This window comes from Barbus barbus (genome assembly GCF_936440315.1).
Source record: "Barbus barbus genome assembly, chromosome: 31".
Lineage (NCBI taxonomy): Eukaryota > Metazoa > Chordata > Actinopteri > Cypriniformes > Cyprinidae > Barbus > Barbus barbus.
In genome coordinates, this window is record NC_136759.1 from 10,850,637 (window position 1) to 10,873,982 (window position 23,346).

General features: G+C 39.1%; 1 protein-coding gene across 3 annotated transcripts in view; it reads right to left on the minus strand.

The window, feature by feature from the left end:
- ksr1b (kinase suppressor of ras 1b) overlaps window positions 1-23,075 on the minus strand; it is a 42,153-nt gene extending 19,078 nt beyond the window's left edge. For 2 of the 3 annotated variants that reach the window (XM_079388226.1, XM_079388225.1), the window contains exons 1-2: window positions 22,636-23,075; window positions 5,638-5,778 (exon numbers count right to left, since the gene is read on the minus strand). In XM_079388226.1, coding sequence (XP_079244352.1) covers window positions 5,638-5,778; window positions 22,636-22,881 — 387 coding nt within the window. In that variant the 5' untranslated portion in view covers window positions 22,882-23,075. Of the gene's footprint in view, window positions 1-823; window positions 890-5,637; window positions 5,779-22,635 lie in introns of those variants that run through there. The other variant, XM_079388227.1, reaches the window with a different exon arrangement.
- Between the last annotated feature and the right edge of the window lie 271 nt (window positions 23,076-23,346).

The following is a 23,346-nucleotide window of genomic DNA, read 5'->3' on the forward strand; positions in this document are numbered from 1 at the left end:
ATATTAACTTAAGCAGAGTATAGATCAAACCAATAAGCATAATCTCTACACAAACATACAGTAACATGAATAGCCTCTACTGGAAATATTATTCATGTTTATTCTCAGTTCTGTCATTCAGAAAAGGAGGATGTAAAATGCACCTCTTGATCACTCTATACGGCATGTGTACGTCCAAGTTAATAAGTACGTGAATTACTGTGCTAAAACAGACAAGCTGGGGCAGAGAGCAGGTGAAATGACACATACAGATACCGAGGTGATGTCTGAACATGCCTTCTACCTGAGTTTATGAGCTGATGTAACACAGGGAGTGATGCTCTGAACATAAAAGCAAGACGCAGCATTACGCTAGCTTCCAGGAAAACAAGCAAACCTGCACAGAATTAAAATCACCCAGGTGAGCTCCCCAAACAAATAAGTCCTCATCAGTGACAGTTACTGCTGGCTCTGTCAGTAAAGCTTCACATGAAGCTACAGTCCAACAGAAAAAGTGTGACAGTGGATGCTTACAAATGAAGTAAACAGATAAAAATCACCAAGCCGCCCTCAACAAAGCTCTTCAGTGGAATTTCAAGTTGATAAGTATCTCAAACAAATGGCAAACGAGGAATTTCCTCACAAGCTTGTGAGTCTGACATGAGCCTGATGTGTTCAAACATAGCATTAGCAGATATCTGCCACTGGTAATTCCGTTTGCAGACTTTCTATGACCACAGAGGCTCGCATGCAGGCAGGAAACCGACAAACATAAAAAACAAAACACAGTCGACAAAGTCTTAAAATGAGACTGTAAAATATGAAGCAGTCAAGCTTACTATACCATGAGAGATTTTTCACTGAAGTTGTCCTTTACTAAATCTCATAGCCCAGAAACAACAAACCAAAGTCTCTCCTCAAAGTCAGAGGAGACAAGTCAGTCACGCTGTGAGAGCTGCTCCCTTCTAACCCAAACTTCCCCTCCTACTTGTCCTGTCCCTCCTCCCTTTCCCCACTGTCCCTCCCTTCTTTCCCTCTTTCCTTCCTGTTAACATGCCTGGGAAATCTCTCCACAGCTCTGGACACTCCTCCTAAAAGCACATGGTCACCAATACAGGCATTTGGTTTACTGTGTGCAGATTAACATCCCTTCTCTCAACTGAGGATGGGTCATGATGGTTAACTCAGGGGCATCATGAAACTATATATATATATATATATATATATATATATATATATAAAACCAAAGGCATGAATAGCAACTTATATGTTAGTCAAATTAGTATAGCTTTTCTATTTAGGAAAAAAAAAACTAAGCTTGCACCTAAACACCATAAATGTTCAATTAGAGCATTTTTACGGGAAAAAGTAGTTATTTCAACAACAGTGGCACAACTTCATTACAATTCCTCCCAGATATAACATTAAATAAAATCGCTCTGAAGAAAAATTAAATGTAAAAGACACTTTTTAAAAACTTTTATTTGACCAAACAATTTTTTTTTTTTTTTTTTACATTTTTAAAAAATGTATTAATAAAAAAATAAACACATAGCCGGTGATCACCAGTGTTTTTGATGAGAAAACATGTTATTTTCTGGCACAGTGACAATTTCAACAATTTTTCCACAGAATAAATAAATAAAAATAAATAAAATAAAACTGACTTGCTGTTCTATATACTAGTTTGGCAATGTTTTCTTACTTTTATTTTTTATAGTTTTGCACTTCTAAAAAATGCTAAATTTCAGTAAAATAATTCAAGTGTCTTTCAAGACCCTGCATTCTGATCCAATCTGTTCCTCTTGTGTAAAATCCCTCAAAAAATGCTTCTGATTGTGGTCAGTTAAACTGCAACCAACCTTATTATACAGGATTTCCTTAAGTAAGTTTATTGAACTACTCTTTTAGGCAACCCACTGTCTATTCAGCTTTAAAAATATGCAATTTTGCATCTCTCTAATGTCAGCTGCATACCCACTAACTGAGCAGACATCACTGATACTACACAAATTCCACTGTTCTACAAAAAAAGACTCATTTATGAGGCCATTAACTGAGCAGGATGTCTTTTGACTGTGTGAAACAGAGATTAATGAGGGTTAGGCTGGCCTAAGTCCTTCTTTGACCTGTCACCATACATTTTGTGCATGAGTGCTCATCCTGGGCCGAAAGAGAGGCCACATCAGAGGAACAAAGGAGAGCGCGAGAGGGGCTACAGCACAGGAAACAGAGGTTTGGGTGAGATTGCATTTGTCACAGACTCTTTTTCTTTCTATCTCTTTCTCTTTATCTTTGCCTTAAGAAAGGCCACTGGTAGATCCACAGGATGTGACCCACAAAAAAGTATGACTCAACCACAACCACTCCTGCCTGTGCCCTTTAGACTTACTCAATAACACATGCTGGCATGTTGTGGACTGCCTAAACTCAAATGCTCCAAACCCTGGTTGATTTAAATTAAGCATTATATTCCATAAGCGACTTGCGGTCCAAAATATGACAAAATACAGCAACAGGAACAAACTAAACAAAAAAAAAAACACAAATTTGAATGGTGGGTCATGGCTGTTGATCCACTCTCTCACTCTTATTGAGCAATGGGAAACCCCATCACAGAGGCAGCTGGGAACATCAAGGAATGAGTCACAATAAAAAAAAAAACAATTATGTGTAAAGACGTCAGCATTGACATCAGTTGATACTTACTGACTCACGGACAACAGATACGCATATTATGGATCAGTGTTCTTTTAGTATTATTTATATACTATTATGGTTTTTATTCATATTTTGAATTAGCTTTTATTTTATATTTTCAGTTGTTTTAATTGTAGTTTAATTTAATTTGATTTTATTGATGATTAATTTACTTTTATTTCAGTATTATTTTTAGCTCAGTTTTAGTTTTCATTTATTTCCAGATATGGTATTTTATTGCTCCAATTTAAAGTCAAGGCAACATTTCTATTTTTGTTTTATTTAGTTAAAATTTTGAATTTAATATTTCGATTTTAAAGGTGCCATAGAATGGAAAACTATATTTACTTTGGCAGAATAACAGTTCTGTAAATGGAAATGACATACTGTGAGCCTCAAACACCATTGTTTCCTCCTCCTTATGTAAATCTCGTGAATGCAAAAGACCACTGAAAAATAGGCGAATCAGAACATAACACAGACTCTGACGTTGCAGTCGGGATCACTAATAGTTACGCCCCAAACATTTGCATATACCCACCCATGTTCTATGCTAGTCGCCAACCGAACCTGAGATGTGATGTGCAGGGATGGGTTGGTGTCTGTATTCAGAAAGGCACGGAAAGCGTTGTAATAAAATAACGCGAGCCACTAAAGGGACATGGTTAGCTCCTTGCTAGCGGTATAGCCTGTTACATTACAGTACATAAGATTTCACTTACCACATAAACAGAGAAAGTAGAGATGACTGAGGATGATGGCAAATGATTTACAGATCCTGAATGTGTGGTAAGTACTGCCGCTCCATAGTATATACAGAGTACGTGCAATCGCGAATCTCTAAAGTGAAAGTGAAACTAAAAGCGATCGTGCTTACAGTATAATGGAAGTTTGGAAGGAAGGAATGAAGGAATGGTTTCTGCATTACATTATTTTCCAAACCATAGTAACAAAGAAATATAGCATAAGCACTCCTTCAAGCAAAACCGACTTCATACAAACAGTAAAGACTAGTTGGTTAAAAATACAATAGTGAAGTTAGTTATAAAACAAGTGATGGCATCATAAGTTTACAGTTGCTACTTGTGTTTGATATCTAGTTATGCAATGCAACGACGTTCAGACATTTAGGTGTGACCTAAATGTAAAGAAATCAGAATGATTGAACATGATCAGATATGAAGGGTATGATAACAGATGTTTTTTGTTTGTTTTTTGTAACAGATATGCATCAGTCACAGTATGATGATAGTTCCCTAGATCTCCATTCCTAGTAACTGTAAAGTAAACAAATGCACACAAAGCAGTAGCTATAACTGAGAAAACAGGTGTTTCCTGGTATTTCTGTAGATGCATCAGAACTTACATGTATGTAAAACATCTTCATTGGAACATGCTTCCCTAAAATGTCTAATCATGCAAATACAACCACACTGGCCCCAGTCCCATCTTGCCTGCCCACAGGAGAAATAGCATTCCTCTGCTTTTCCTGAGAAAGCACTATCCCATTATACTGTGATGCACTGGGGCAACTGGATTCCCTGCTGTCCTCTCCGAGGGGCCGGCTGCCCACGTGTGTGTCCTGCCACATGCATGCATTCCTGCCCCCTGAATCACACTGTAGCAGCCTGGTGTAACACGTTAGAGAACAAACTTACTGAGTTAGAGCAGAGATTGTCAAGTGATCGGTCACGACTCAAAATTGGGTCTCAGGTTATAGGAATAAACAATGCAAAATGAAAATAAGTTAAAAATAAATAAATAAAATAAGAACAAAAAAGAACAAATAAAATAAAATACTGCATATTTAGGTTAAATAATTAGGCTTATCATCACACATCAATATGACAACATGTGTAACTAAAAAAAACTAAAAAAAAGGAAAAGAAAAAAAATAATAAAGTAAAATAAATATAATCCAGACTACACTAAAATAAATTTATTTCACAATACAAGCAGTTTATGATGACCACAATATGTTTGTATTGTTAGTGATTTTATTTTTCTTTAATTATTAATTTAATAAGTAATATTAACAAATTGTAGTGGGTCATCACTTATGTCAAATGTAAAATCTGGGCCCTGAAGCAAAACCTGGCCACAGGCTGATGCAGACAGACATAATGGACTGTTGCGAATATACAATGACAAGGCAAGTATTTTGGGACATCGAAGAGAGGAAAACTGGAGGAGACAATAAAAAACACACAAAAAACATGCTGTCCTACCGCAGTGACCGAAGTGAAGCAGTCAATTAATCAGAGGCATATGTTGCTTATTTCCCTGTGTTGTCTGTTTCTGTGCCTAATGAGGACAAACAAGTCTGCGCATTTGCCAGGCAGTCATGAATGCAGTGCTGTTCTGGTCAGCTTTGTGTATATGACAGTATGGGGTGGTGGGCAGAGAGAGAGAGAGAGAGAGAGAGAAAGAGAGACCCCTTTTGGAGACTAAAAATAGACTGATGAGAGAGTTTTTGACATAGTGGCTGACGCTGCACATTCTGAGCTTTGGAGTGGGATCAGGTGTGTGAATCCACAGAGGACTGAAACACCACAGAGACTCTCAGCAGCAAGCAAGCAAAACATCTTCCCTCTCCTGTCCGAATCTGTCACGTATATACGTAAAACAAAACCTTAAAATGAACAAAACAAAACAAATGAAATAACACAAAATAAAAACACATTAACAAAACAAATAAAGTAATAAAGTAAAATAAAATAACACAAAAGAGCTGACATTCTAACTAGTTTGATAATGTTTTTGCACTCCTAAAAATGGTTAATCTAAGTAAAATAGATCAAACGTCTCGCAAGAGATAATAAAATAAAATACTGAACAAAACAAAAATCTAATACCTAAAATGGCCCATTAACTGAATACAGGTCATGAAGCAGGGAAATACAGACAATAAAGGAACTAAGAAGCAAAGACATTGAGTACAAACACAAATATTGGTACCTCTATGAGCTCTGGCTGGAGGTTGATGGTGTACAGCCAGTCTGTGAGTTGTGGGTAAGAGTCCAGCGCCAGGGGTCTGTCTCTCTCTGGAACACTCTGCTTCCACTCTAACTGTTTACTGATGTACTTCACCAGCTTCACCTGTAGATGGCGATCGCGATCACACACACACACACACACACACACACACACACACACACACACACACAGGCTTAGACTGGTGTAACAACTGCTGTGAGAGACAACTCATTGAGCCATCTGTTTGCTTTTTAAATTAACACCATTTATGCTCTGAGTTTTTATACCTTCAAAGGATGAGAAATTAACCTTTCTTATTAACTTAACATGAAGCTCCTTGTAGGTTAAAATCCTTTGCAGTGGAAAAACAGGATGACGTCAGTCACGAAAAAAAAAACTTCAGAGAAAAATAGCTATTTCAAAGTGCCTAGTCAGATGCCACAGAAGTCTAAAGTCTGTACAGCAATGAGGGACAACAAGCATCTGTACAACAAGCATGTTGATAATCAAGTGCAAGCATTTTTCTCGAAACCTTCATGTCCGCAAGCGAGCGTTGCATGCAGAATGCAAAGTGAGAACAGAGCAAAGGAAATCCCCATGTGTGACTTCATTGTAAATGGTGGGCGATGAAAGTGTGTGCTGTGTATGTGTGGTGTTAGTAAAACAACTACAAATACAGTGCAAAAAAAACACTGTACACAAACACACCACCACACTCTCTTTTTCAGTTCCAATACCAGCCAGTGCATCCACCCGTCATTATCTTACCATCACTAGACTGATTAAATTGGATTAAAAATAACAAGCTAAAAATGTTCAACGCTCACAGGACAAAGACGTTTCAGACGTGACATCCCTTTATTGCCGTAATGCTCCCACTGCAATAAACAGTGCCATCTATAAATAGACACTGGTCATCATGGCGAGGGAGTCTGGACTCTTTCTCATGGGGGCGTCTGTTCCGCCGCTATGGCAACCCTGGCTGGAACACACTTAGCGGCTGTAGCCAGAGTCCCATGTAACAGAAACCACCACACACCTGCCTCTATAGGTTCAAACACCTTAGAGACAACCACAGCTGCAACTGTGCTCATAAAAAAGAGGCCGTTTTCACTGACTCAAAACTAAAGATTACTCAGAAATTTACTTTAGGTAAAATTGGGTAAAATACTTGGTTCTATAGGAGGTTTGATGTTAAGTTAATTAATTTAATTTACTACTGTATGAAGTGGAAACAATAGTGATAATCACATTGTTTAAATATATAGAAAAAAAATTACTTGATCCCCTGCTGATTTTGTATGTTTGCCCACTGCCAAAGAAATGATCAGTCTATAATTTTAATGGTAGGTTTATTTGAACAGTGAGAGACAGAATAACAACAAAAAATCCAGAAAAACATTTCAGAAAAGTTATAAAATGATTTGCATTTTAATGAGTGAAATAAATATTTAACCCCTTTGCAAAACATGACTTAGTACTTGGTGGCAAAACCATTGTTGACAATCACAGAGGTCAGATGTTTCTTGTAGTTGTATATGTTCTCGTTTGGCTCTCAGCGAAGGCGGTCGCATTCTCTTCCCTCCCTACCCTTACCTCCCCTGCTTGCTCTCTCGTCTTGTCCTTGTCTAACACTGAAGAGACTCTCTCTGCACTATTCTACAAAACCGAAATTATGGATCTGATCAACTGGTCTCTTAACGCAATTGACATCATCTTCTCGACTAGAAGTTTGGGATCGGGAGAGCCCGGGTGTCCTGCTGGGACTTTCGCAGCTGGCTACACGATGGACGCATGGGAGAGGTGGCGGGTCGTGTGCTCTTTCCGTGGAGGACATTGAAGACATCTACCTATTCGGAACCATGATAACTGGGTTTCTGCTGATTGGATTAGGCGTTGCCCTGAATTATCGGAGAATTAAGGAGACAGGAACAGCTGTCCAAAACCTCACAAGGCTGCCCGTCATGATTGAAGCAGTTGGCAGAGCGGTCACCTCTGAGACAGAGACTATTAACCGCAATATGGATTCGATCACAGATAAGCTATCGGCTTTGGAAAGGAAAATTGATGGACAAGGAGATCAGAATGGACAATGAGAATAGCTGAAATTAGGCAGCTGTTCGCCCAAAGACACAACAATCTTATCTCTTTTCGGCTTCCCAAAACAACAGACAGCTTGGCAAGGTTGCTCTGGAATCTAACTCCCTGGATGAATGCTGCAGGGAGACGCTCTTTCTTCCCTCCCCCCCTCAACAAACACCTTGTGATTGTTGAGCGTTTGGGTTCCGGCCAAGGTCGTTTCCATGGCAATTGCTATGTCGCACCACAATCTGCGGACTGAGACAACTTTGGAGCGCCAGCGCGGCGGATCTCTAGGCACACGAACTTACACATACACACACTCATACGCGCATACATACAGATATTCATTCACCTTCCATTACCCCCATCCAACGCCTTTGCCGCTTCTTCCCGTCAGTCTGATAACGGGTCTGTGTTAGCGCTGTAATGGCTGCAGACCGGATGGCTGTTCGTCTGAACTGGATTACTAGTAAGTTGTGTGTTCCTGTATTGACTGTGCTCTATGCTGAGGTTTTTGTCTGTTCTCACACTGTACTCCCGTTCAGGAGCATAGTGTGAGGATTATATTTTTTCTCCTTCCTTTCCTCATGTTGTGCTGTATTTTTCTTCTCTATTGCATTTCGTTGCCTTGTACCTACATGTGCAATGACAATAAATTGAATCCAATCCATTATGTGTATGTGTATGTGTGTGTGTGTGTGTGTGTGTGTGTGTATATTGTGACGGGAGGAGCAAACGACAAACACAGTGGGTGTGGCGTTAGGCCTCGGAGAGGTTTTTATTAAACAAAATAATAAAATAAAGTGTCCAAAAGGGAGTAAAAGTGTCCAAAATAAACAGGGGGGTCTGGTGTCCTCGTCGTGCTGCGGGGTTCGTGAAGGAGGGCAGTGTTCTGGAAGGAAGGGTCCAGGTAAGGGGCGGTGTCCCGCGGCCGCACGCGCTCCCCTCTTGGGACCGGGGCGCGAGGGGCGGCGGCTTCTTTTCGCGGCTTCGTCCCTCTTCGGCCCGCGGCGCTCTCGGGGGTTGCACGGCCCGGCATCCTGGCCCGTCAGCCGTCTCGCGGGTGCGGAACTTGGTCCTTTCTCGACGCTCCCTTCCTGGAGCCACGAGGACACCAGTGTGCATGCACGGGGAAGAGACCGGTCTCCCGAGGAGAGGCGCGCTCGGCATTTAAACAGCGGCGGTGATGAGGCTCTATTCACATCAGGTGCGCCTCATCACACGCCGCCAGCCCTGGCTGTTCAGCGCCCCTCCTCTCTCACACACCCACTCCCGTCGGGAGCCTGGTGAAGGGCGGCGAATACGGGACGGGGTGGTGATGATAATAAGGGGGGAGGCAGCCGACTCGTCACAATATATATTAGTTATAGTAAACACTACCATGCAAAGTTTGTCAGTAAGTTAAAAAAATTTTTTAAAGAAACTAATGCTTTTATTTAAGATGCATTAAACTGCTTCTAAGTATTTCTATTTCAAATAAATTTATTTTGTTCTTTCGAACTTTCAATTAATCAAAGAATCCTGAAAATAGTATACCGAGTATAAACACTCAGCATTTATTATAAGCCTTTAAATGTATTACACAATCTGCTTATTAACCAAATTAATACATAATAAATCAAATACATAATTATTTGCTCAAGTAAAGAAAATTCTAAGACATTACACTATAGCAAATGAAAACACTATATATACACACTACAAAAATGGGCAGTCATGCATTAAAAATGTCATGCAAAAACACATCCTGGATGCATAATTGTCTTTTTTTTTTTAGAACTGTGTGCATTTATAAAATTGAACACTTTTTAATTTAGCAACTAGTTAAACGCATATTTTGGCAAAAAGAATTCACACATTTCAGAAGTTTTCTGATTTACCTGACGTTTCAAATCATATAAAGAGTCAAGACAGTTAAAGTGCTACAGGGCAGACTGCGTTGTTGAGCAGGAACAGAAGTAGCACCAGTCATTTATGCAAAACCCCAGTGTGCAAGAATAATTCTAACTATTTCTAGATTTCACAAAATGTTACACATCATAATTTTTACTAAACTCATTCTCTATCAAGCAGGGGCGTAGATTACGCGGGGGACGTGTCCCCCCCACTTTTTATAAAAAGTAAATTCGTCCCCCGCACTTTTTCATTGGACAGTTGTGTTCTCGACATGTTGAGGTTTTAATGGAGCAATGTATATAAATGCAGAATGATTTAAAATTCAAAGAGACAGGATAATTTATACATGACGTTTACGTTTCCATGGCAATCAGTCACTCAGTTTGTGACGTCATGACATGCCCAGGCTTGCGCCTGCGGTCCATCATTCATTAGAGGTCGAGATGAGTTCAAAGCGGCAAAAAACTCTTCACTCCTTTTTTACGAAGAAGTCAAGCAGCGTAAGTTGTCATGTGGGATCCGAATAGTGTTGCACAATGTTGAGTGACTGCCTATTGCTCTTGTTGAATAATTAGCAAGTTTTGATGTTCATTATATGGAGAAATAAAAAGCTGCCTGGACAAACATGCACTTATTTATTTTCAGTGTATTTTTCCGTAACTCTTTTGTAATGTCTTTTATTTTAACACGTATGTATGTTATCAGAACCCTTCAAATAAGAATAAAGATCATGTTGAACTGAGATTTTACAGCGTTTGCAGCATTGTGACACTGCCAATTCTACATGATGCATTTCAATCAAGTATGCAAGCACTGATCTGATACAGGATCGATCTTCATTTAGGGGTGCTCTGTCATTATTGCACTAATTTGACGTTTTTATGTGTTGTCAAGAATGAACAAGAAACAGTCAGCCTAGGTTTGTTAGGACAGAATTAGGACAACACACAGTGACAGGTGAGAAGAGTGGCTTTTAACACCTGGCTGTTTTTACATCGTATAACGTCTATAATACACAAGCGTTTGTGGGATTATATATGGACCAATCATAGAAAACACATAATTAGTCAAATATAGAAAAATAAAAAATAACATTAGTATGATGAACAACTTCTCAGCTATCATTTTTAACTACAGTAGGTAATTATTAGCTTGCATATTGGTTATTTATTAGCACTTAAGCACATATTAATTCTGTATTCTTCATGACCATATTCTGCATCCCATAATCCTAAACTTAACAACTACAACGACTACTTTACAAGCTATTAATAAGCAGTAAATGAAGAGTTTATTGAAGTAAAAGTCATAGTTAATAGTGAATATGTGTTCCCCATTCTAAAGTGTTAAAAAATAATTTAGGATACAAATGATTGGTTATTGTCCAGCAGTGTACTTAATGTGTTATTTTCTTCTGTATGTCACTATTCCCTGTATGTACATGTTTCAAACACTACTTTATTTGCTATAGACAGAGGGAGTGAATGAGGCAGAAGGTTTCAGTGAGGCTTCAGAGGTAGAGATTATTTACAGCATTGTCTATGATAAGATATTTCTTTTAACATAGACTAATCAGACTAATGTATAATAGAACAGAACAGAATAAAGAAGTATGTGAATGTGCAAGTATCCATTACTGTGTGCCATGTACTGTACATACAACACACATAAAATACAATCTGAAATATGTAAACAATAGTACCCTTATAAGGACATCTTTGTAACTTATACTCAAAAAGGTGCATATTAGTACATTAGAGTATATGTACAACTATGAAACTTTTTGGGGTAAATAAGGTACAAAGATGTGCTTTTAAGGGTACTGTCCCAGTGACAAGCTGTTGTATTTCTTTCTTTTTCTTTTTTCTATCTTTCTTTCCTTCTATAATCATACATAATAATATAATCATAAAGCATATTAAGCAAAAAGGATGATTAAAAATAAAACATTATGATTAAAAATAAAACAAAATATTGTCAATTAGACATGGGTTAACTGAAAAAAAAAACAACAACAAAAAAACAGGTATAACCACTAGACATTCCGTCCCCCCCACTTTTGAAATGATGGCTGAGCCCCTGCTATCAAGAGATCACCACCGAGAAAGACACTCGGTTGTCTACAAAAGCTTTGATAGGTCACAGTGGCAAATTCGCCTGAACCTGTAGCCCAGCAACCAGCCACCTGTGCAGTTGATTAGCTCTCTCCATTCGTATCTCTATATAAGGTCACGACTCTCGGGAAGAACGCAGCTGCAGTATCGGAGCGCCTTACTAGCCGTTAATTCCACTGAGAGACAAGACAGCAGTGGATGGCTTTATGTATGAGCGCATTATCACCTCACCCAGGCAAAACCGCCAGAATGTAGCGCAGACTTCAAAAGAGAACGAGAGCAGCGTATCATTAAAGTTTCAGGAGGTCTATAGCAGTCTGAGAAGGTGTGCTGGCTCTTTTCTCTCGGTACTATCTGAGAATGCCCCCATTTGATGCTGATTTGATGTATCGGTCGGCCACGAGCGAAGCTCAAACACAACAGGGTGTTAGCTTGCACCATACACAGCCTGGCACAATGTGCAGGAGTGCACCTGATAGTCAATGACTATCTTTCCTCACATCTGCCGTCTCCGTTACACCTCTCAAGGGGTGGCTGGAGTATGGGGCACGGGGGACCTGCTTAACTAAAGTGCCTGCTAGAGGATAGGTTGAGAATCTTTTTGTGATATTTGAAAGCACCCGGCCTCTTAGATGCAAAATCAGCTTCATTAGAGAGGTAAGAGACGGTAAGAGATAAAGTTTGACGGTGTCTGTTACTACAGACCTCTGTGAAAGTTCTAAAAAGAGCGTACGGTGGCAATCAAGAGATGATGCTGATTTCATAAATACGGTTCCTGGTAAAACTGTGCTACAATCATTTCAAGAATGTTCCTGGTATGAGTGTGCATGGAGAAATGTGATTATGTAATTTCCACATCGACTTTCTTTTGTGTAGGCATGCACTCAACATCTACAAATTCACTTGATTTCATTAAATACGACATGCATAAAAGGTTTCCAAAAAGAAGCATCACAGCTGTACCAGATGATAAGGTAACTGTAGACTGTAGTGGAGTAACGTGGATCCTGTTACACACTGTGTCACCAATACAAGCAAACCTGCGCCTATTGTTTCTGACAATAACATAAAGCATATGGGATAATGCATGCTAGGTTTAAACAATCAGGCTACCTCCAAAAATCATAATAGGTCTATTATTTCAGCTGAGTGCCGCACATGGCAATAGATCCGTTAAATGATTAGTCTCAATGATGAAATCAAAAACAGAATGTTTAATGGTAAAAACCATGGACGGAAAGTTGCTAATAAAGGCAAGCACAAAAAAAAAGAATAAAATGAGCAGCACTAGACAATAAAGTGCAAGGGTTCGTGGAACATGAGACACAAGAAAAGAGAAAGGGGGGAAAAAGAATGATAAAACTGTTGAAAAACCACATGGGGATTTCCTGATACCAACAAACATTAGCCGTTTGAGAGGCCTATGCTCCACCGCACCTAATGGGCCTCACAATGATGTGTTAACTTTCCATCCATAGAAACAAAGTGCAAATGAACCTTAAAAAGCCTTTGATGAGCACTCATGCTACCGAGCAAAGATGGGCATTTCCCAGAAACCAAAACTGAGATGCTAGGGAGTCGTGATTCTTCAAAATGTGTTTTTCCCAGATCTCTTCAGTCAATTAGGGTCTATTACATGAAAGAGCATCAACCGGGAATATCACTCAAGTGCTTACGATTGCCACAGATTGTGCCATGAGCAGGTTTCATCACATCCAAAAATGTGCCAATCCCCCTCTGCAAATGTAATGATTTTGAAATAAGCCACAGGTCTGTACTCAAGATAATTGAGCCAAAAAAGGTTGTTGCAGGTAGTAATTTAAAAGGAAGTCAGGATGCTGAAATATATTTGTGTCATGAGTCAGTGTACTTTTCAGGTTAAACTATTTTGGATCTTTAAAAGGAACCACAGGACAGGACACAATAGGCTAATGCTATATTCTAGCCAAGAGCGCTTGAAGTTACATTGTCCCAAACCTGTATGACTTTCCTCTTTGTAACACAAATGAAGACATTTGAAAAGTCTCAGAAAGTCAGTGGGATCTAACGGTTGTTGCAATCCCACTGACCTTTATTACAAGGGGGAAAAAAGGTGAAGGTGAAACCTTCTTAGAAATAATGTCATACAGGTTTGGAACAATGCAACAGTAAATTGAGTTAATGATGACAGAATTTCATTTTTGGGAGAACAATCACTTATAATGTGTTCTGGCAGTGGATTTCAGTTCACAGAAAGATGGAGAAGATAATGTTGCTGGAATTGTTCATCTAATTTGACACTTTAAACATTCCCACGCCACCCATCTACCACTTTGCCTTCAGCTGGGGGCAGAGGTGGGTAGAGTACCCAAAAACTGTATATATATATATATATTTTAATGTAATTTATTTCAGTGATGCAAATCAGAATTTATCATCAGCCTTTACCCCAGTCTTCAGAGTCACATAATCCTTCAGAAATCATGTTGATTTATTATCAGTGCTGCTCTTTTTAGCTTTCTATTCATCAAAGAATACTGAACAAAATGTCACAGGTTCCAAAAAATATTAAGCAGCAAAACTGTTTCCAACACTGGTAATAAATCGATATATTATAATGATTTCTGAAGGATCATATGACTCCGAAAACTGGAGTAACAGCTGATGAAAATTCTGATTTGCATCACTGAATTAAATTATATTTTAAAGTAAATTATGTATTATCCTATAACCTCTGACACTGAAACCTCTGAAAACGCCTCACATGACTGCTCTGAACATAACGAAACAAATGCATATTGACAGATCTTCTGTTCTGCAAAATGTAAACAAATGTAGCCTATATTTTTGCAAGCGTAAATATTGTAAAAATATGAATATTAATTGTGTCTAGAACAGCTCGCGCGCCGCTGCGCAGAGCTAACGCGGGTTCTGCGGGTGTTCATTTCATACTCTGTGACAGCTTATTTAATGTATAAATTATACATTGTATTTAATGTAAGGTACATGTACAACAAACTGGTAATGTCATAGTGGTATCGTGGCCTATACCTGTGGAACAGTAGACAGCACACGCGGTGTTCATCTAATAAAAGATCTTCATATAACTTAGCTCTAGCAAACAAGCCTTTGCAGATTTGCTTTCAACTGACTGTAGATCCAAAGCCACGTCTGCAGCGCTCTTGATGTTCTTAAACTCTCTGTTATCTGAGTGAGAACCGCTTCAGAGACTCAGCGCGTGCGGCAGGGAACTGAACGAATCATTCAAACTGATTCGCGAACCGATTCACTGGTTTGCCAACTGGTTTGATAAAGCCTTTAAACAGAATCGACTCAAAAGAATGAATCATTCGCGAATGGGCATCGTTCATTGTCCAGAGAAAAGTAGACGGCGCGTTTGGAATAAACCAAAGCATTTTTAACTTGTATTGCATTAAGATACAGTAACGAGAGGAGAGTCGCCCACAGTAACGAAGTAAGAGTACCGTTTTTTCTGGATATAAATATACTTGAGTAAGAGTAAAAGTACCCATTTTAAAATATACTCTAAAAGTATTAGTTACCCAAAAAATGTATTCAAGTAAATGTAACGAAGTAAATGTAACTCGTTACTACCCACCTCTGGATGGGGGAGACCCTTTCATCAAGACAGACGTCACTGCAGCATGCAGGAACAGCACCAAATACCCAGCAACATCTAGTGCACATCAGTAAAACTTGTGTTACTGTAAACCACAAATTAAAAGTGTTTTAACCATCATACTACTCAAATCCTGGTAACTAATTTAACAAAGATGACCCTAGTGACATCATTAACAGACAAAAAGTTCTAAGACTACCAATCTTGAAGGTTACTTAGAATTTGTGCATGAACCACCCAAAATGTGAAGGCAATTATTAATCAGATTGGTGGATTGTTGGTGAGCTGTCAGTACATAAAATGTTTTTGTGCAGACCAGCTGTGCCCATCCACAGGAAATCCCAAAACACAACTCGGACAGTTTTTTTGCCAGCATAAAATAAGTAGGAAATGTGACTTCAATGCACAGCACTTCCTGAGCAATAAAAAAACTTGCATCTACACATTTTAAACAGATGCATGATTTGCTTCTGAGAACACACAGTCTTGCAAACTGACAGACTCGGGCCACAGAGTGGTTGTGGCCAGATCTGTACTGATCATGTGGAGAACATCTAGTGATAGCCAGATGACGGCACTGAAAGACAAAGAAGATGTGACTCCAACACAAATGTCATCAAAGGGACATATACTTTTCACAAGATGAAGAAATAATATGCCAGATTTAGTAGTATAGTTTCACACTTGAGTGACGACTCACCGAAATTTCATTCTGAAAATAAACTGCATGAAAAAGATGGCACGCTTCTGTTCTAAAATAGTTTTAAACAGTCCCACAACTCACCAAATGAGGGCACATACTGTATAACAGACGTTTCACATCTCTATGGCCAAAAATAAATACATGAAATAGCCAAAAAGAACTAAAGCTGAGTATGTTTCACATATGTTCACATACGTATGTTTCAGAATGAGCTTTATTGCCAGGTATGTTTACACAACACACATTTTCACACGTTTTCATAACAGAAGCTTCATGATACTGAACTATTAGATCTAAGATGCCACTGAAATTTTTAAAGAAATCCTAAAGGGTCCTTCACAATTTGCACCCACAAAGTTGTGCGTTTTCAATGAAAGTTGGCAACTACCAATGGGAGGTCCATCTAAGGTGATCCACTTCCTAAAACAATTGATTACAGCAGGCAAACAACACCACCTACTAGTACAATGACTTGGTGACCTCCAGACTAAATCGCTGTCAATATGAATGCTTGACATCTTTACAAGGAGAGAGTGTGGGTCTGCTCCCAGACAGAAACTTAACACCCATTGGTCAAGTAATTGTGTAACACATGGTTGTTGGACATCTGCTAGTGTCCAGGTCTGCATCTGTTCCTTCATTGAGACAGATAAAAGAGATGTCATTTTGCAAACTGTTCATCTTCTCCAATATCCATAAACACACACAGTCTACACAGTTTATTCTGAGTGCTTGATGTAACCCTACTCCTAATGCAATTCGGCCTGCCTCTCACATGCAGGCTTATTGTTCAAGCAGAGAGAGGGAGGAATGCATTGCCTTGACTTTCCACCACTTTTGTTCTTCAGCCCTCTGTCTACAGTGGGGATCGAAAGTTTGGAAACCCCTTGCAGAATCTGTGAAAATGTGGATAATTTTACCAAAATAAGAGAGATCATACAAAATGCATGTTATTTTTTATTTAGTACTGTCCTGATTAAGATATTTTCCATAAAAGATGTTTACATATAGTCCACAAGACAAAAAAATAGCTGAAATTATTAAAATAACCACATTCAAAAGTTTGGGAACCCTTGGTTCTTAATACTGCGTGTGGTTACCTGGATGATACGACTGTTTTTTTGTTTTGTGATGGTTGTTCATGAGTCCCTTGTTTGTTCTGAACAGTTAAACTGAGCTCTGTTCTTCAGAAAAATCCTCCAGGTCCTGCAGAATCTTCAGTTTTCCAGCATCTTTTGCATATTTTAACCCTTTCCAGCAGTAACTGTATGATTTTGAGATCCCAAACTTTCGCATGCCACTGTACACAAGTGTTTAGTGGAGTTGCGGCATTACGGGATTGTAGCATGCAGAGTCAGATTCACTTTCACAAACCCTCCCTCAGATTGAGGAATCTTGCTCACTAATCACATGCATGTGAAGAGAACATGCTTGCTAAAAATAGGAACAGCCACAATAGCACAAACACACAGCGATCTTTCCAATTGTGAGAGAAGACAAGCCACTAACCAGAGATTCTCAGCTGCCAACCGCAGTCATTTCTTCAATGTCTGAATTGTCTCCACTTCTTGAGAACAAGCACAGAGAGACAGCCAGTTCTTCCACAGGAATTCTGTGAGATTTACTGACAGGAATCTAAACAGTAACTGCCATTTAGCACCATCTCTCTGTGCTTTGGTTTGAGTGCTGGGAAAACAGGTCACCAAGTAATTCAAGTGTGTCCAGAGGTAGCAAACAAATTCCTGCTCAACTGTTTTGGTGACAGTGATTGGGATATTTTCAAAGAGGTTATAAAGATTAAATGGAGGAATATGTATCAGTCATAGACAAGTGCGTTGATCACCACATTACCCAATACAAGATCTTGGATAAATGCTGAGACCCAATGTGTGACGGAATGGATTCTCCTTATCTCAGGGGTGCCCAATCCTGCTCCTGGAGGGTTACTTTCTTACAAAGTTACTAGAAACCTTTGAGCAGGGGCTACTGGAGAAGGTTGTCCTACAGAGATTAGCTCCAAACCTAGTCAAACCAGCCTGTAACTTTCAGGTAACCCTGAAGACTTTGGTTAGATTTTTCACGTGTGTTAGATTAAAGCTAAAATTGACAATGGACAGGTGTACTCTACAGAAAAGTGGCTCTCCAGGAGTAGGACTTTACAATCAGTATGGGCTGTGTTTGCTCCCTTTGGGAACATTTTGATAACCTAAGGAAATTGATCTCTTCACTGGGTATGCAAACTGTATCCTGGTAGGTCTTGGAAGTGAGCAGGTAGGGAATCCCGTTCCACCACCTGGATGCTGCAGCCAGGGACTCAGGTTGTCAGGCCACCATTGGCGCTTTTCCACTGCGTGGCACTACTCAGCTCGACACAGTTCAGAACGGCACGACACGGCTCAGTTCGGCTCGGTTTGCGTTTCCACTGCAGTTTAGTACCACTTTAGAGTGGGCGGGATTCTTCATGTGTCGTTATAGTTGCACCACCTCTACTGCCACGACTCCTGAAAAACGTTTTAATTCCGCGTCGCTTCATCACGCTCTCGCTGGATCCACACCTCAGCTATCAATGAGAGAATCGTCTATACTACCTCAACAATTGGTTGTTTAAAAAAGGTGCGCTCATTCAAAACAGTTGCGTTCGATCCTTCGTTGGCTGTGCCTATTTAAATCTAGCGGGAATGTTGGGTCTCGTGCTGAAAGTTCAATGACGCAGGCAGTGACGATTTTCTCCGGCCAATCAGTGATCAGCAGAGTTTACACGTCATGTTTTGGTAACAGTATGGCTCACTTGGAACCTCGGCCGAGGTGGTATTAAAAAAAGTTCCAAACGGCACCAGGTACTGTTCCCAGTGTAAAACTCCCCAAAAGTGAGCTGTACTGAAACGTACCGTGCTGTACCATGCAGTGGAAAAGCGCCATAAGTCCCTCACTCTGAGCCAGCCCTTGGGATATCAAGCCACTCTCTGAGGCCTGACACCATTTTCACTGTATCAGTCTTCTCTCATAATACTTTTACTTTTTTTTAATACCACAACAGGCTTTTGATGGCCACAGCTTTTCAGCTGAAACTATCTCTCCACAGGTATCAAAAGAGCCAAGGCCACCAGCTGTTCCTTGACATTAAAGGCAACCTTTCTTAACACCGGTGTCACCGGGGTTGTCCACCGCAACACCCACCTCGGTGACCCAAGACTGTCGTGGAACATCAACGCAATTACATAAGTTGATGATATCAACAACAGAACCTATAGGGAAAAGGTAAGACAGGGCTTGACAGTGCGAGCATTTCACTCGCATTTGCGACTAAAAATAGATGTGTGCGAACTGGAAAATGTATTTAGGAGCACAAGTGCGAATACAAAACAAAATACAAAACAGCCTAACTTATACAGTAGCCTATAACAAACGTATTAATTTATTCTGTTTATTTATGGAAAAATTGCGATGCAGCCTCATATGATTACTTTAGAACTTTAAAAAGGCAACGGTTTAATTTAAATGAGCACAGATGAGAAGAAAAGCGGAGCGAGTTAAAGTGAAGACGCGCTGAATGACGCACATTCGCCACTAGAGGGCGCTGCCGCTGCCGTTACCCCGGTAACCCAGTAAACAAATCCGCTGCTCTACTTTCCTAAAACTGTGTAAATAATGTTTCACACTCACAGTCATTTAGATATTTATATTCGCTTTAGTCTTCACAATAGCATCAAATAATTCTTACTTAAAGACTTAATGAGCTATTTATTTTCAAACATTTTTTCTAACCTAAAACATGGCCCATCCACTGATCTTATAATAGAGAACAGTGGGCCTATCTATATATCAACGACTGATTCGTTATTATTGTTCAGTAACACAAGTTCCATTAGTTAACATGAAAAAAACAATGACTGCATTTATTAATAATGCTATCTTAATTTCAACTTTTAATAATACATTATAAAATCAAAAGTTGTCTTAATATAATTCAATGGAGCTAACATTAACTAACATAGTTGTATTTTTTATTAATCAACATTAACAAAGAATATTAACTACTGCAACAATTAGCTATTGCACATTTTTAGTTAATGTTAACCTGCTTTAACTAATGTTAACAAATGGGACCTTACTTACCTATTGTTCTTTCGTTCATTTGAACAATCTTTTGCACTCTAATCTTGAAACACTTGTTTACTTTATATTTTTATGTATTTTTTTATAAAAGTCTTTTAGTAAATTATCTTTAATAAAGTTATTTAACCTGTTAGGAGGACAACACTTTTTTCACTTAGAAATTATATATTGTGATTTAAAAACAAAAACATATACCGTGACAAAAGCTTCAATGATTATTGTGAAAATTTTATACCGACACAGTTTAATAGGATTATAACTAATTACATAATTAGCCTATTAAATAGTGTCTGAAGTTAAATTATTTAAAAACCTTGTGTACTTTCTGTATTCTGATAAATTAAATAATTGTGCTTGTAAATGTCTCTTTGTATCCCCTTATTAAGCTAAAACACCTAATTTGACAAATTTGCATTGCGCCCCTAAATTTTTTGACTTAGGAGCACATGTGCTCCTTGGGGAAAAGGTAAGCGTCAAGCCCTGTAAGACAGCTCAAAGTCTGGTAAAAACAATGAAACAATCACAAAATGACACAATTAGAAAGTTCAGACAAAGACGTCACCTTAACAATGACCTGAACACATGAAACCAAAACACTTCATCCTTAACTTGACAGTACCTTTCTTCCATAAGAGACTTAGGCTAGCCAGTGAAAATGTAACAGCTTCTTCAGGTGCGTCATAGAGAGTACCTGTGTTACCTGATTGATCACTGTCTGGTATGTTAACTGCTCTGCTTTAGATAAAAGAGCTCTGCTGTGGGTAGTAAAAATAGCTCAGTTCCTCACTGGAACCAGACTTCCAGCTATCAAGGATTGAACAGAAAGGCTGACAGTAACATTATCAGTTCATCTCTTGTTAGTTTCATCTGGAGGAAGCTTGAAGAATCCAAAGCCACTAGACTTCCCACATGTTGTTAGACTATCCAATAGCTCTGACAATCAACAAATGGCCTGTCCACCCCCACCCAATGCAGAAATGCAACCCATACTCCTGACTCTGCTTGTTATTGTTCTACCTCAGCACAATCCTTGCCGCATTACAGTCATTTTATAAGCACTAGACTCTATGTTTACATCTTGCAATTCAAGTCTCTCTGACACTGCCTGCACTTTATTTAGCTTTTATATAGCACGCTGGGTACATATTACACATTATCATACTGTTATATAAATATTGCTATGTTTCAAAGGACATGCATTTTATTCTGCACTTAACACTTAACAATATTTTTTTTTATTTTATCATGAGAAACAATTTAGTGCCTCCCTAAGATGTACAAAACCTCTTGATAAGAATCACCAAAGCAAGCACCAGCCACACCACAATGCCACAATTACCTGTGTCCGTGAGAACTAGCATCATTAACATTTCAAAGTATAACGGTTTATCAAACAAAGCCTCAAGCAAGCCCATCTTGATTATTTAAAAGTAAGAGTTTGTGAGCTGTGAACATGAAAGCCATGTTTTGATTCACCTTGAGAAGAAGGTGCTTGACCTTAATAAGTAGATAATTTCATCTTCAGAGAAAAGTCCTCATTTATGGTGTTTTATTAAACACAACAATAATCAAATTAAAAGTGACACTGTTCCACAGGTTTGACCAACTTGGGATTTCAGTTCACTTTTGTGGGAGGGGTTAACCACTCTTGCAAAATACCTGCGTATGGTTAAAAATAGCACCAACACTCCTCTGACATATACTCCTCTTTGTTTGCAGAGCTAAACTGAGATAACAGGCTGTTTGACATGGAGGATATAGTTTAAACACAGCTACAGACTTTGACTAGTTTACTCATCTACAATACACAAAAGTATTCCATTGCAGTGATTATCATAAGGTTGAGCGTGAAAATTACTCAAAATGAAAGCATTTACACCTTTGTTTAAAAAAAATAAATAAAAGTTCACTAAACTATACTGCAATCATTTTCTGTAAAATAAATACAGGAAGTGTTTGTTGTATGGCTTAAATGTCTGTTTATGGCTGAAAGCACCATATAAAGTAAACACACATATTATTATTTTCATGACACAGCTGGTCATGTGATCTCAACATGGTGGTGCCTATAAAAGAGCAACCTGCTCCATGATATGTCTTAAAGTGCTGTTCATTTCTTCAAGTGCAAAACTTTTCTTCTTAGCAATGCACAACTTTGGCAGATGCACCCTAAACAACTACTTTAAGATTCAGGAAGTAATGTCAGCTCAGAGGGGGTTTCCATGACCCCTATCATTCATGAATTTGGTGTCAATATTTGAATAGGCAGTGAAGTGAATATTGACTTGAAGGTGCACCTACAAAACAAACCTCATTATTTAGGCATATCAAGAACTATCATTCACCGTCTAATACTGGATCGCATGTCATGGTGCTTACTTGATTTAACAACCTGCAACCTGGCATGTACTGTAGCTTAATATTTAAAATACACATAGTAAATACATTACCTCCAAAGCGCGTATCTCGTGTTGGGTCAGGTCGTTAGATGCGGCGCACTTGGTCCGAAGCCCCTTCAGACTAGAGATGGAGATCTCGATCAGGTTCTGGATGAGTTCGCACTGGTGAAGCGCGTCCATCCCTGCGTTGCTGCCATCGCTCGCGTCCAAATGCTCCTCATCACTTGCGACCATGTTTCCAACTTTGCCAGAGACACTAGTATCCATTCCTCGGCATTGGCACGGTTTTAGGGGCATGGGCTCGAACTACAGCAAACACTAGTCCAGAGACATGTTTGTAAACGCATGCAGACTAAACGGAGGTGCCAGTCCGACTCCAAGCGAGTTATGTACTAGTTCAGAGCGCAAGCATACTCCTCAAACATACTCGTGGACTGGTTTGACAGCCAGACAGGGCGCGTTGTCAGCTTGTTCCGCCTCAAACGTTGTATGTATATCCCGTGAAGCCCTCTGAGAAGCGCTCGCATAGGTCTCACCCTCAGTCAGCTGTTTGAAGAAGCGTTTGATGCTTTGCAGTGTGGGAAATGAAGTTTTGTTTCCACGCGCATCGGATTGTTTTAGGAACACTTACGTAATTGATTTTTTGTTAAATTTTTCACTTTAAAGAAAAGTTGTTTACATGTTTCTATGTGTTTTGCTATTCTGTATAGGGACGTTGAACTTGTCAAAAGCGCTTTATAAATAAAACATTATTATTATTAT